At 41.5% G+C, this 12,632-nt stretch overlaps 2 protein-coding genes across 11 annotated transcripts in view; one reads left to right on the top strand and one right to left on the bottom strand.

The window, feature by feature from the left end:
- The window catches only part of LOC133385152 (interferon-induced GTP-binding protein Mx2-like), a 31,629-nt gene extending 23,867 nt beyond the window's left edge, over positions 1-7,762 (top strand). For 5 of the 6 annotated variants that reach the window (XM_061627604.1, XM_061627602.1, XM_061627606.1 and 2 more), the window contains exons 11-14: positions 1,232-1,390; positions 1,600-1,676; positions 3,727-3,987; positions 4,764-7,762. In XM_061627604.1, coding sequence (XP_061483588.1) covers positions 1,232-1,390; positions 1,600-1,676; positions 3,727-3,987; positions 4,764-4,994 — 728 coding nt within the window. In that variant the 3' untranslated portion in view covers positions 4,995-7,762. The remainder of the gene's footprint in view (positions 1-1,231; positions 1,391-1,599; positions 1,677-3,726; positions 3,988-4,763) is intronic. The other variant, XR_009762787.1, reaches the window with a different exon arrangement.
- A 927-nt stretch (positions 7,763-8,689) lies between these two features.
- TMPRSS2 (transmembrane serine protease 2) overlaps positions 8,690-12,632 on the bottom strand; it is a 44,801-nt gene continuing 40,858 nt past the window's right edge. For all 5 annotated transcript variants that reach the window (XM_061627600.1, XM_061627597.1, XM_061627598.1 and 2 more), the window contains 2 exons: positions 12,180-12,332; positions 8,690-10,136 (listed from right to left, as the gene is read on the bottom strand). In XM_061627600.1, coding sequence (XP_061483584.1) covers positions 10,125-10,136; positions 12,180-12,332 — 165 coding nt within the window. In that variant the 3' untranslated portion in view covers positions 8,690-10,124. The remainder of the gene's footprint in view (positions 10,137-12,179; positions 12,333-12,632) is intronic.

Raw genomic sequence — 12,632 nt, 5'->3', positions numbered from 1 at the left:
AAATATTGTTTGTTTGTTTGTTAAATTTATATCCTGTCTTTCCTCCCAGAAGGAGCCCAGGGCAACAAAAACACTAAAAGCACTCCAAAACATGTTTAAACAAAACAGCTTAAAAAACTTCTTAAAAAACAATTCCAACACAGATGCAGACTGGGATAAGGTCTCTTGTTAAAAGTCTTGTTGAAAGAGGAAGGTCTTCAGTAGGCGCTGAAAAGATAACAGAGACGGTGCCAGTCCAATATTTGAGGGGAGGGAATTCCAAAGTGTTGGTGCTACAACACTAAAGGCCACTTCCTGTGTTGTGTGGAATAGACCTCCTGATAAGATGGTACCTGCAGGGGGCCTTCACCTGCAGAGTGCAGTGATCGGCTGGGTATATAAGGGTAAGACAATCTTTCAGGTATCCTGGTTCCAAGCTGCATAGGGCTTTGTACAGGAAAAGCAGGACCTTGAACTTGGCTCATTAGCTGATAAATTATGATCCTGGATGTTGTTCTGCTGGATCACAGATAGCCAGTGTGGCCCCTTCCCGATGATGTTTGACTACAACTCCCATAATCCCTGACAATTGACCTTGATTCTGGGGCCAGTGGAAGCTGAAGTCCAGCATCTAGAGAGCACCATGTTGGCTACTCCTGTGCTGGATCAAGATCACTCCCTGATTCTGATTTTTCAGTTAAGTTAATTTTTAATAAGTCTACTGTCATGTGTTAGGTTTCCAGGAAGGCTACGTGATAGTGCCCATATGTGTTTGCTACTAGGGTAAATAGCTGATGGGGGACAGTTTTCAGTGGGAAAACAATACAGGCAAAAACAATTACCTTCCCTCCTTCCATTTCATAATCCCAGTGTGGATCAGGTACTCTTCCTTCCAGCTGTTTTTAAAATAAATTATTGTGCTATTGTGGCAGTGAGTAGCTGAAAAAGGCAGGGCTTTCTAATTAATATCCCTTAATAAGAATACTTATAATGGCCCACTGATTTTTATTATTTATTTTATGCATTCATTTTCCCCCAGGTAACCTTCAGGTTTGTGTGCTTTTATCATTGTATTCTTTTTTTTAATTTGGTTGTAAATTGTTTTGGGACTTTTTTAGTGGGAAGTGAAGATATATATATATATTTAATAAACCTAAACGTATCCAGGTTTTCAACCAATTGGTTCCCAGAGTGATTTACTACGTTTTTCATTAATCGATATGACAGTATATATATATTTTTAATTCTGCAGTTCAAAAATCCCTACAACCTGAGGAGTGGAGATTTGAGAATCAGTATCGTGGCCGAGAGCTTCCAGGATTTGTCAATTACAAAACATTTGAGATTATTGTAAGGAATCATATCATGAGATTGGAAATACCAGCTGTTGAAATACTGAACAGAGTTACAGGCAGGTCCATTTATTGAATTCAGACTTCTGGCTTCTGGGATAATCTTCTGCTTGAGTTCCAAAACTTCCAGGGTTAAAGGGCTATAGGAAAAATGAATGGGATTGGTGCTAGTTTGGGGGTGCAGCCTGTTTTCCAAAAGATGTAGTGGAAAACAAGGGCTTATTTTTCTACACAGATTCTGATCACTTTGTATTCCCCCTCCCTTCAGAAATAGTGCGTCAAGGTTTTGCAGAGGTTGCTAAACGTCATTTTGAAGATTTTCACTATCTATATATAGAAGCTAAGGTAAGAACACACTTTATGATGCAAATCAAAACTCATGGGGTAGAACTTCTCACATTTGTCCATAAGCCTAAATTATTAGAGTTTGGTATTATATAACAGCAGAGTGCAAAAATGAATAGTCTGATAAGACTGGTCGAATAAAGAAACTTAAGATATATTCTCTAATAGGCAAAAAACTTTGCGGTTTAAAAACTTACCTATAGCCAACAGATTCAGGTTACTTGATACAAGCGTTGGTACTTTACTCCCAACATAAACATCATCAACAAAAAGAAGCGACCCTAAAAACAATCCTACCATCTGCTGTAACCATTTCTTCCTGTACTTCTGCATAAAATCTCTCAAATTTCTGTTCTTCTGTGTTTGCTGTTGAAGCGTAGACTTGGATGATAGTTATGTTCATAGGTTTCCCATTTAATCTCATTGATATCACTCGCTCAGACCTTGCGTTGTAGCTCCTAATTGCTTTTGCTACATCACTTCTCACTATTAAAGCAACCCTGTTTCATCTTAATTTTTAATTTAATATTTTGTAGTTGCCTGATTGAAAATGTCCCATTCCCATCCATTTTAATTCACTCATGCCAAGTATTATAATGTTGATACGCTCCATTTCTTGCTTTACAATTTCTAACTTTCCCTGTTTCATGCTTCTCGCATTCCATGTTCCTATTGTGCACATCATACAACTCCGGACTCTCCTTTCGCATCCATGCGCATCAGCCTCTGGGCTTCGTTTCAGCTTTGACCCAGCTGTATCATTAGTCACAGCACTACTCGTACTTGTCCTTTGTTCTTCCCCAGTAGCTCGGTGAGTGTCTTCTGACCTGGGGGGTCTCATCTTTCAGCACTATCTCGTGTTGCATTTTGGATACTCTGTTCATAGGGCTTTCGTGGTAAGAGGTATTCAGAGGTGGTTTACCATTGCCTTCCTCTGAGTTTGGATGAATCTTAGTCTGGTGTCTCAGCTTTGACCATTCCACCTTGGGTGCCCCTGCTAGGAGTCTAGCCTCTTGGTCTAGACTCCTGACATTGCTCTCAGCTTCTTCAACACTCTCAAACCCCCTCACCACATTAAGGTGTGCATTCTGGGGGGTGGGGTATATAAATAGCCAACCTAAATAAACTTTCCTTACCACAAAGGCTGCTTCTAGGGTCTGTTTTCTTTCTGTTGATTTTTCCCTATTCTCTCTTACGTTGTCCTGATTATTTCCCCCATTCCCACTTGAAGCCTTTTGCTCCTAGTTTGCATGAAGACGCCCACTTGACTTGGCCCTGTTTCTCTGTGACTTTCTCTTCAGTGACTGCAACCTTCAGACATTTTTCAGTAACTGAGGTCTGGCTAGCCCACGTTGCTTTTGAAAAAACACAACAACTTAGTGATGGAGATAGATGACATTAGTTAAAATCTCCCGATTAGGAAAACTTGCAGTGTTTTGTCACCATCTGAAACAGCATCCTGTTGGCTATATTCAAGTAGAAACAGACAAAGTGATGTGTTGGAGGATGACGTGTTTGTTGTACTTCTGTCCTCTAACTCTTTTATCAGGCTACAAGTCAAACTGTTGCAAGGATGCTTTTCTGAGAATCTCCGCATTCTTTTATTTTTAATCTACCATTGTTGGTTGTAGAAAGTGTTGGGAGGTGCCTGATAATCTCAGAAGCCATAGGAAGGGTTTAGCTTTGGTGCCCTGGAGGCAGCTAACAAAAGCAAAACTCTAGTATGCAAAGAAACAGAATTGTATAGTGTGTATGAGTAAATTCAGTCCACAGAACTGATTGGATTGTCTCCCCTGCCCCCAAGAATAGTCAAATGTTAGGTACACATGAGCTTACATGTGCTGTAGTCTTTTGGATCAGGGAGAGCTTACAGAATAAGTGGGTTTTGAGAGAGGTGTCAGCATGTGCGGTAGGGAAGGGAGTTCGAGATTAGGGGTCATGGTGAAAACACATGTAGGAGCACCATGGCCAATGTCTCTGCATGGAGTAGTCAGATGTGATTCCTGCCTTGTTTCATCTGAGAAATGTCTTTTATTTTTGCCTATCGCAGAACAGAATTGAAAGTATTAAAGAGAAACAAGTAAAGGAAGCAGAAGCTACAGTCAGGATCCAGTTTGCAATGGAACAGATCTTATACTGCCAGGACAGTATGTACAAGTGTGACTTAAGAACTGTAAAGGAAAAAATGGAAATGAGCTCCTCGAATGCAAAAAAGTCTCTCCATCCCATGGATGTTGTTTTTTGTTCTGGAACTTCTCAAGAAGACACTGCAATCACTGAAACAGCTTTTCATTTAGAGGCATACTTCAAGGTGAGTTACAGAGCAAATCCTATTGAATTCAGTGGGGTTTACTCCTTAGGACTGCAGCTTAGTCACAAATGCCATTTGCACCTGTTTGACTCTGATCATAATTGCCAACAACATCCCCTGAGCAAATCTGACTGAATACAGTTATTTAAGATCACATTCATTCCAGTAGAGCGTACAGGGAAATATTTGCGATTTATCATGAACTTTGCTTACAAATGCTATTAAGGGTCCATAAGGGCTAGGACTAGCATGGTCAACACAACATCTTGAGAATCTTAGGGATATAATGCTTACCTTCCTTGGGGTCCCTTCACCTGCCCCCATGAGGGGTGTGAGGCTGAAGGAAGGGGTGCAAGCTTTCCCTCCTTCCCTTTTAGATCTGAGACCATTGTAGGGGCTCCTGCCATCCAATTTTTATCTCTGGCAGATGGATGGTTATATGCTGCTCAGCCATGAGACTTTTTCTTGCCATTAGTGGGCAGCACACTTCCTTCCAACCCTATGCTGCCCCCCCCTTCCAGCAGGAGTGTGTGGTGTCAGGAGTAAGGAGTCTTCTGCATGTTAAACTATGACTCCCATCATCCCTGGCCATTGTCCATACTTGCTGGAGCTGATGGGAGTTTTAGTTCAGCAGCATCTGGAGAAACAGGTTGTCCACACCTGTCTGCAATACTCTCACCTGCTTTCTGACTACACAGTTCATTGCTGTCTCAGAAGCAGGATAACACATACATGGAAGTTACTAATTGCATTGTGTGTGATCTTTTTCATTTCAGAGTGCAGGCCAACGTCTCAGTTCTCAAATTCCTCTCATTATCCAGTTCTACATCCTCAAGAAATATGGAGATAATCTGCAAAATGGAATGCTGCAACTATTGCAGCAAAAAGAAAAATTGAGCGTTTTGCTCCAGGAGCGCAAAGATTCTGCTGAACAGAGGCAGTTCCTAACTGACCGTATTGATCGCCTGAGTCAAGCTCGGAACCACTTAGCAAAATTTCCTAGCTGAAAACATGCACTACTCTTTATGAAAAGCTAGGTAACTAGACAACCATAGGTATATTACATCACAGTTGTTAAAATGTGGTTCTTTTCATCAGTTACAATTCATTAAGCAATCTGGAAGAGCTTTTTAGTTTAGTATTTGTTAAACATCTCAAGGACAAATTCCCTTACATCCACCTTGATTTAGATGCCATTGGTTTGGACTGTTTAAACTAATGGAATGGGGAATGTACCAAATAGTCTCTACCCTTTGCACAAACAGCTGAAGGCTCCATTATTATAGACAGTGATGCTCTTCATGCAAAGGAAGGGGCTACTTGGCCAATTCCTGCTCCTCTGTGTTGATGAAAATAGAGCATTAATGTCTGATTAGGGGAAATAACCAGTTCTCTCAAAATAATTTCAGTTGTTGTGGGCTGAGGATGTAGTCAAAGTGGTCGATAGGCCTCCAGTCTGTTTGTTCAACCATTGTCTAAAAAATCTATGCTGAGACTGACCAGCTAATTATGAATGCATTACTGCAAGAGGGATAATCCTAGTTTCCTTGGAAGAGGCAGTCATGGCTCCTAAAGAAACGTTCTGGACCAGCCTTTCCCAACTAGTGGGCCACCAGATGTTGTTGGACCACAATTCCCATCTTTCCTGACCATTGGCAATGCTGGCTGAGGCTGATGGGAGTTGTGGTCCAACAACATCTGGTGGCCCACTAGTTGGGAAAGGCTGCTCTGGACTATAAATTGTTACAACTAATTGACCCTTTGCAGATATCTCTTTTCAGGGGTAAGGTATCTGTGCTGCTTTAGGTGTGATTATAGCCGTGGTTGACCTAGTAATGTTGAAGTACCATGAAGAGCCCTTCCCAGTTTTTATTATTGCTTTTTGTCCTTCTCTGAAATGGGTATTTTATGGTGACTACATCAGCTTATTTACAAATGTGCCCAAAACGAATAGGAGGTGAAGATTTCTCCTTATATGCCAAGCTGCTTTAACAGGCATCAGGCTGGTGATGGACAGTGCTCATGGGCTACATTTTGTTCAGAATTCCATGCCTGCATGAAGTAACTGAGTGATGGCAGCTAGGAAGTTAAGAACATAAGAGCCTGCTGGCTCAGGCCAGTGGCCCATCTGGTCCAGCATCCTGTTGGCCAACCAGATGGTTAGGTCCTGCTTGTGGGCTTTCCATTAATGCAAGAGCACTCTCCCCTCCTGTGGTTTCCAGCAACTGGTATTTGGAAGCATACCACCTCTGATTATAGAGGCAGAGCATAGCCATCATGGGTAATAGCCTTATCCTCCAAGAATTTTAAAATCCTCCAAGTTCATGGCCATCACTGCCTCTTGTGGGAGCGTGTTCCACAGCTTAACTGTGCTGTGTGAAGAAGTACTTTAGTCTGTCCTGCACCTTTGAACATTCAGCTTCATTGGATGTCCACAAATTCTAATGTTATGAGAGAGGGAGAAAAACCATCTACTTTTTCCATGCCATGCATAGTTTTAAACACTTCTATCATGCCCCCTTACTCATTTTTCTAAACTTAAAAACTCCAAATACTGCAACTGTTCCCTGATCATTTTGGTTGTCCTTTTCTGAACCTTTCCCAATGCCACAATATCCTTTGAAGTAAGATGACCAGAACTGTACACAGTATTTCAAATGCAGCCACACCATAGATTTGTGTATTATTGTATAGGCAGTGTTATTTGAAATACCTTTCCTAATGATCCCAAGCATAGAATTTGCCTTTTTCTACAGTTGTCACACACTGGGTCAGCATCTTCCCTCAAGCATCCACTGTGCCCCTAAGGCAGCCTTTCCCAACTAGTGGGCCACCAGGTGTTACTGGACCACCAGGTGTTATTGGACCACAACTCCCATCAGCTTCAGCCAGCATTACCAATGGTCAGGAAAGATGGGAATTGTGGTCCAACAACATCTGGTGGCCCACTGGTTGGGAAAGGCTGCCCTAAGGGCTTGTTCCTGGTCAGGCGCTGCCATTTCAGACACCATGAGTTGGTTAACATGGAACTCTCTCACACACATTGATCACCTCCATTGCCTCACCTCAACCAGAGGATCAGTAATGGTTCTTAGTGTCCACTTGTTTTTTTCCACAGCAGGCAAATACTTTTTAGTTTTCCAAGTGTTCTTCAGTAATAGCTGCATCTGGTGTTGGGGGCAGCAATGTTCCTGTGTTATCTACTGTCCTGTTAATTATTGTGTTTTCCTTGTTTTTAATAGAATACATTCTCTTACAATAAAAAAGCAGGAGAAATAATTGTATATAATCTGTTCCTGTCACATAATGGAAGGTATAATGCTTCCCGAGCTACAGAGCAGCATGGGAGTGAATTTCACAGGGGCACAGGGCTTGCTTTTTCTTCAATCTAAGTGGCCAGTTTAAACCTTGTATTGGCCGCGTTTGCCTCTCAGCACCTTTGCCTTTGGCTTCTTAAGGAGAACTTTCCTGTTGGTCGCATCTTCGTGGGGCCTGTTTATGCTGCCCCCTCGCTGTTTACTACACTGGACGCTGGATGCTGAGAGTGAGAGGAGGTGCCACTTTCGGTTTTGCAAATGACGCACCTTTTGGACTATACAGGCTAGAAGCCTTATTGAACCTTACTGTAGTAGCTTTTACCTGGTTGTTTTAGTTTTATTGCTTGTTTTTTTTTGATGTTGTGATGTTTATATACCTTTACTTTGTACATCGCTCAGAGTGGCTGGGTCTCCAGCCAGATGGGTGACAAATCGCATAAATAAACATGCCGTTTTAAAACATGCAATTTGGTCTCATCTTCTAATCTCTAATTCTGTTAGAGACTTGTTTATAGTGGCAATAACTACTCAGCCTTTCTCAGTACCTTTTGTCTATTTTTCCAGTCATTGGTGTCTATTACCTAAGGCCTTTCTTGGGCCCCCAAAACCCAACTGAAGAGTCAGACCTGACTCTTCCACACTTAATAATACAATCTGCTGAAAAAGGGCTCTGAGGTGAGTGAAGTTCAACTGGAGAGTAACCTTGCATAGTGCTTTGTTTGGCAAAGGCTGGATATAACCTTGGTGTGCAGTGATGCTGTGGGCTCCTGTTCCAAGGGATACATGAGCCTGCTGCTTTTAACTTGAAGCAATGCAACTTCCAAGATCCAGTAAACATTTTATCATTCTACCCTGTTAAGCATCCTGTATCCCTCCAGATCTTTTGGACTACAGTTCCTGTAACTGACCATTAGCCATGCTGGCTGGGACCGATAGGAGCTAGAGTCAAACAACATGTGAGGGACTACAGATTGCTTATCCAGAATGAACAATGCTAAATTATGTAGAGCCAAGAATGAGTCATTACGTATCCCTGAAAATACTCCAATTAAGAATAGCATTCTTCAGTATGGAATTTTTTTTTAACTTTGCTAGTGGTATGCTCTTGGCTTGGAGAAAAGTCTGCATTGCAATTGCCACTACCAATACAGAAACAGTTTAGTTACCTTCCTATAGAATTTCATAAGTCACGCCTCCAGATGCTGTTAGACTCAAACTCGTCATCAGCCCCAATCAGCATGGACAATGGTGATGGATAATGAGAGTCTGAGTCTAACTACATCTGGAGAACCAAAATGTTCCCCAGCCCTGTGTCAATTGGACGTTTAGCAAAAATGAGCACTTAATCAAATGAACACAAAAAATATGAATTAGCCAAAGAAACATAATATTGTAAAAAGTTTATTGTTTAAGTCACTTGCATACAAGATGCCCGGTGAGTTTCAGTTATGAAGCTAAAACAAAATATTTGCTATTGAAAATAGTGACATACGTAGCTTCACAGTTCAGCATGATTTATATTCATTTCTTAGCCTCCATCAGTATATCTGCTTTAAATAATTATTTGAGTGGCGCTTTACTACACAACTGAATCTCCAAAACCTGAAATGGAAGTTGCTTCGCAACAGGCGCATTTTTTAAAGTGCATTTCAATAGCAGCAATATTAGTAATTTCAGTCCATGGGAATTAGATGAGGAAGAACTTCAAGACTGACAGATTTTATTATTATAGTTTACTAATGTGTTTTTCTGCATAGTTCCATATTTACTTATGAATTCAGTATTAAAACTTTAAACCTTACATAATACATTAATGTAAAAATCCCTGCTTAGCACAAATTGTCAGTGAGGTAGTCATAAAATTAAGTGATTATTTTCATTTTCCTTTGTTTCCTGTACTGCACATTTGGGGGGGGGGAACAGCAGTCAACTGTACATAATACAGCTTCATAAGAGTGTCTGTTACTATTTGCTTAGGGAAGACGCAGAAAAGTGTAGAAATACTCTTTACTTGCTGTCCTTAGGCTCTACACCTGAAGCTGTGCCTAGCTGTTGCTGTGACTTGCTAGATGCTTTATTCTTTCTGCATCAGATATATGATCCTGGGATATTCTCGTAACAAAATCCAGGATTTTCCCATTTTCTGAACCAAACTAATCTTGATTATATTTACATATTGGAAGGAGGGGAAGAATTCAATTTAAAACTGAGTATCTACTTGATTTCAGAACCATAATACCTGTTAAGAGCATGAGGAATTACAGATGCCTGAACACAGGAGATAGCAAAGTATTTTCTATCGATACTGGAGAAAGTCTCTTTCACATGTCACATTGGGACATTCACCATGTGTTTTTTCTTCACCCTTGAAAAGCTGGGCTAGCCAGCAGCCCAGATATTCACACATCAATGATATATTAAACATTAAAATGTCACAAAATGCTGTGATTGTAATAAAAAACAGTAATTAGAAATATTAATTTACAATATGATTTATGATCACCTAAGAAATCCTCAGAAATAAAGGAAACACCAGCAAGTAATTGATAAAAAGGAGTGTTAGCAATCTGAGGCACCACATTTAAAGGAAAACAGGATCTTGTGAAACCTGCTGTGTCTGATACGAAACCAGTCAATGCAAATGCACCAAATACTTTGGCAAACGTTCACATACATGAAATGTTGAGGACCTAGTAGTGATTTTAAAAAGGCACTTAGTGCAAGAATTATGAAGGCCAAGAAAGCTATTTGATCCACCACTGTTTGAAGCAATCCAATACACAGCAGTTCATTCCATGGGGGGTACACGGCAGAATATCATCATTTGTTTGCCTGTTGGGGAAAAACAAAAGTTTTAGTAACCCCTGTCTAAAAGCATTAAATTCATTCATTTTTACAGGGACTGTTAGCAAGGGGAAAGTGAAGGCTGAAGCAAGTAAGGACAATGACTAACACACCCTACAAACAAGATCAGGGTTCTTGACTCGCCCTTTCTTCACCCCTGCATGCAAGATCATAAGTAAACTATAGGAGGTCTGGAGTGTTTATTTTATGGAACTATTAAGTTCTTAGGACATGGTAACCTGCAAATGACCAAAGGCAGCAGCAAAGGGTGTGACTGAACACACCTTGTAATTCCTTCCCCACACAGGTGGACTGTTACACAAGAACTGCATCTGCATCTTGACTGAGTAAACTCCCACAAAATTTAACTTGATATGAGAAATTGTATTTAAAACAATACTATTTCTCAAGATCCAAGTGAAACAGAAATGGAGGAATGATTCCAGAACGAAAATGCCAATGCACCCAATAACATTGCCTGCCTGGCTGCTTTCTCCCACAGTCCTCTCAAGCCTCTGCCCATGCCACTGCTATGGAAATGGGCTGCCTTTAAGTCAATCCTGACTTATGGCTACGCTATGAATAGGGTTTTCATGGTAACTGGTATTCAGAGGAGGTTTACCATTGCCTCCCTCTGAGGCTAGCCCTCCCCAGCGGGCTAGGGCCTGCTCAGCTTGCCACAGCTGCACAAGCCAGCCCCTTCCTTGTCCGCAACTGCCAGCTGGGGGGCAACGGCTCCTTGGGACTATGCAGCTTGCCCATGGCTGCACAGGTGGCAGGGCACATACCCCTGAGCCACTCACTGGGGGGGTGATCTTTAGCTGTCCCTTGACACAGAGACACGAGCGGGGATTTGAACTCACAAATTCTGGACTCTCAGCCAGGCTCTCACCATCTATTATTTCCCTCACTAGAATCTAGACATGCAAACACATTCTTGACCCCGGGTGGATAACTTCTGGCCCTCCAGATGTTATTTCTTACCTATCACCATGAGGTCCCAGGGCAGGTTACAACCATTTTAGAAGTATAACATTAAAAACAGTTAAAACAATGTATAATCAAAAGAATAAGGTCAGTCCTAAAAATAACTGTTGTCAACCGCGAGGTGCATCTTCAGCATATGATGAATATATAATGAAGGCACCAGAGACATCTCTACAAGGAGGGAATTCCACAGCTTAGGGGCTGCCTCTCCTGGGTCACCATCACCCAAATTTCAGAGAGCAGCAGAGCTACCAAGGGGGCCTCTTCCGGTGATCTTAACACCCAAGAGGGTCTGTAAGGACTACAGCTCCTATTGTTCCAGACTACAGCTCTCACAATTCCCGATTATAGACCATGTTTGCTGTGGCTAATGTGAGCTAGCGTCAACATCCAGAGGGCCACAGATTTGCCACTCCTGTTCTAGATAACACCATATTATCTAGCCCACTTTTTCTCTAATGAGCAGAGTAAAAAAGATACCAGCAGAGCAAGAGTATGGGCAACATGGGAGCGGGAGCCACTGGAGAAATGCCCGCAGAGTGCATGGAACCACCTAGCTTTCTTCAATTAGGTGTATCAAGCTAGAGATGTCATTGAACGCAAAAGTGATGTTGCCACCTCACCAACCCCACATGACGTGGAGGAGGACCAAGTTTTCATTTCTCTCATAATGAAATGTATAATTAAACCATTTTGTCTATATAAAGTCAGTTCCTGACTTCCATTTCTTGGTCATGAGCCAGCATGATTTAAGAGAGTTTGACTTCCATCATCTGTAACAGAACACAGACAACAGCCTCCATCCAATCCCTCTGGGCCTTACAGATGAGCCAATCTCTGGCTCTCTTGCTTAATTGTGGGAGACTGGATCTACAATCCCTGCTTTGCTTTTCTGTTACCCAACCAGCAGCTCGGAAAGCCTTCTCTCTTTTTCTGCTCCAAATCCTCTATACTGGGCATTTCAGCAGTATAACAACATGTTTGACAGGAAGTCATTAAAACCCAGTTCAGAAAGTGCTATCATAATATATTAGAGAAAGTTACCTGCATATTTCTGTAAATCCAGTCTGTGAACATTGTCATATTGCCATAAACTCCAGGTTTATTTCTACTAGCACAGCCTGTTCCCCAACTTGTGTCACCCACTAACCACCACAATGCATTTTTCAGAGTTACCAATGGACCACCACTGTCACCCTAAAACAAAATACAAACCATAAACATTGCTTTGAACTTATTCACAATCAATGTTTGATTGAACATCAATGTTTGATCCTATAAACATTTCAAATGTATCTATAGCTAAGTAGTTGCCTCTCAAAGGAAGCTGACATTTTAACAATGAAAGGCTGTTAGCTAAACTTAAGCAAAAAGTGCATGCTATAGGATAATTGATTGGTGCCCCCTTACTGAGGGGTTAGTATGCCAACAGTTCATTACATCTGTAGACAGCCCAAGTCCTAACCCCAGCTTGCTGTGACTGCAACCTCAGATGAA

Source organism: Rhineura floridana, chromosome 5 (genome assembly GCF_030035675.1).
Source record: "Rhineura floridana isolate rRhiFlo1 chromosome 5, rRhiFlo1.hap2, whole genome shotgun sequence".
NCBI classification, from domain to species: Eukaryota; Metazoa; Chordata; class Lepidosauria; order Squamata; family Rhineuridae; genus Rhineura; species Rhineura floridana.
The sequence above is the reverse complement of the archived record's forward strand: the minus strand, read 5'-3'. Positions and strand labels throughout refer to the sequence as shown.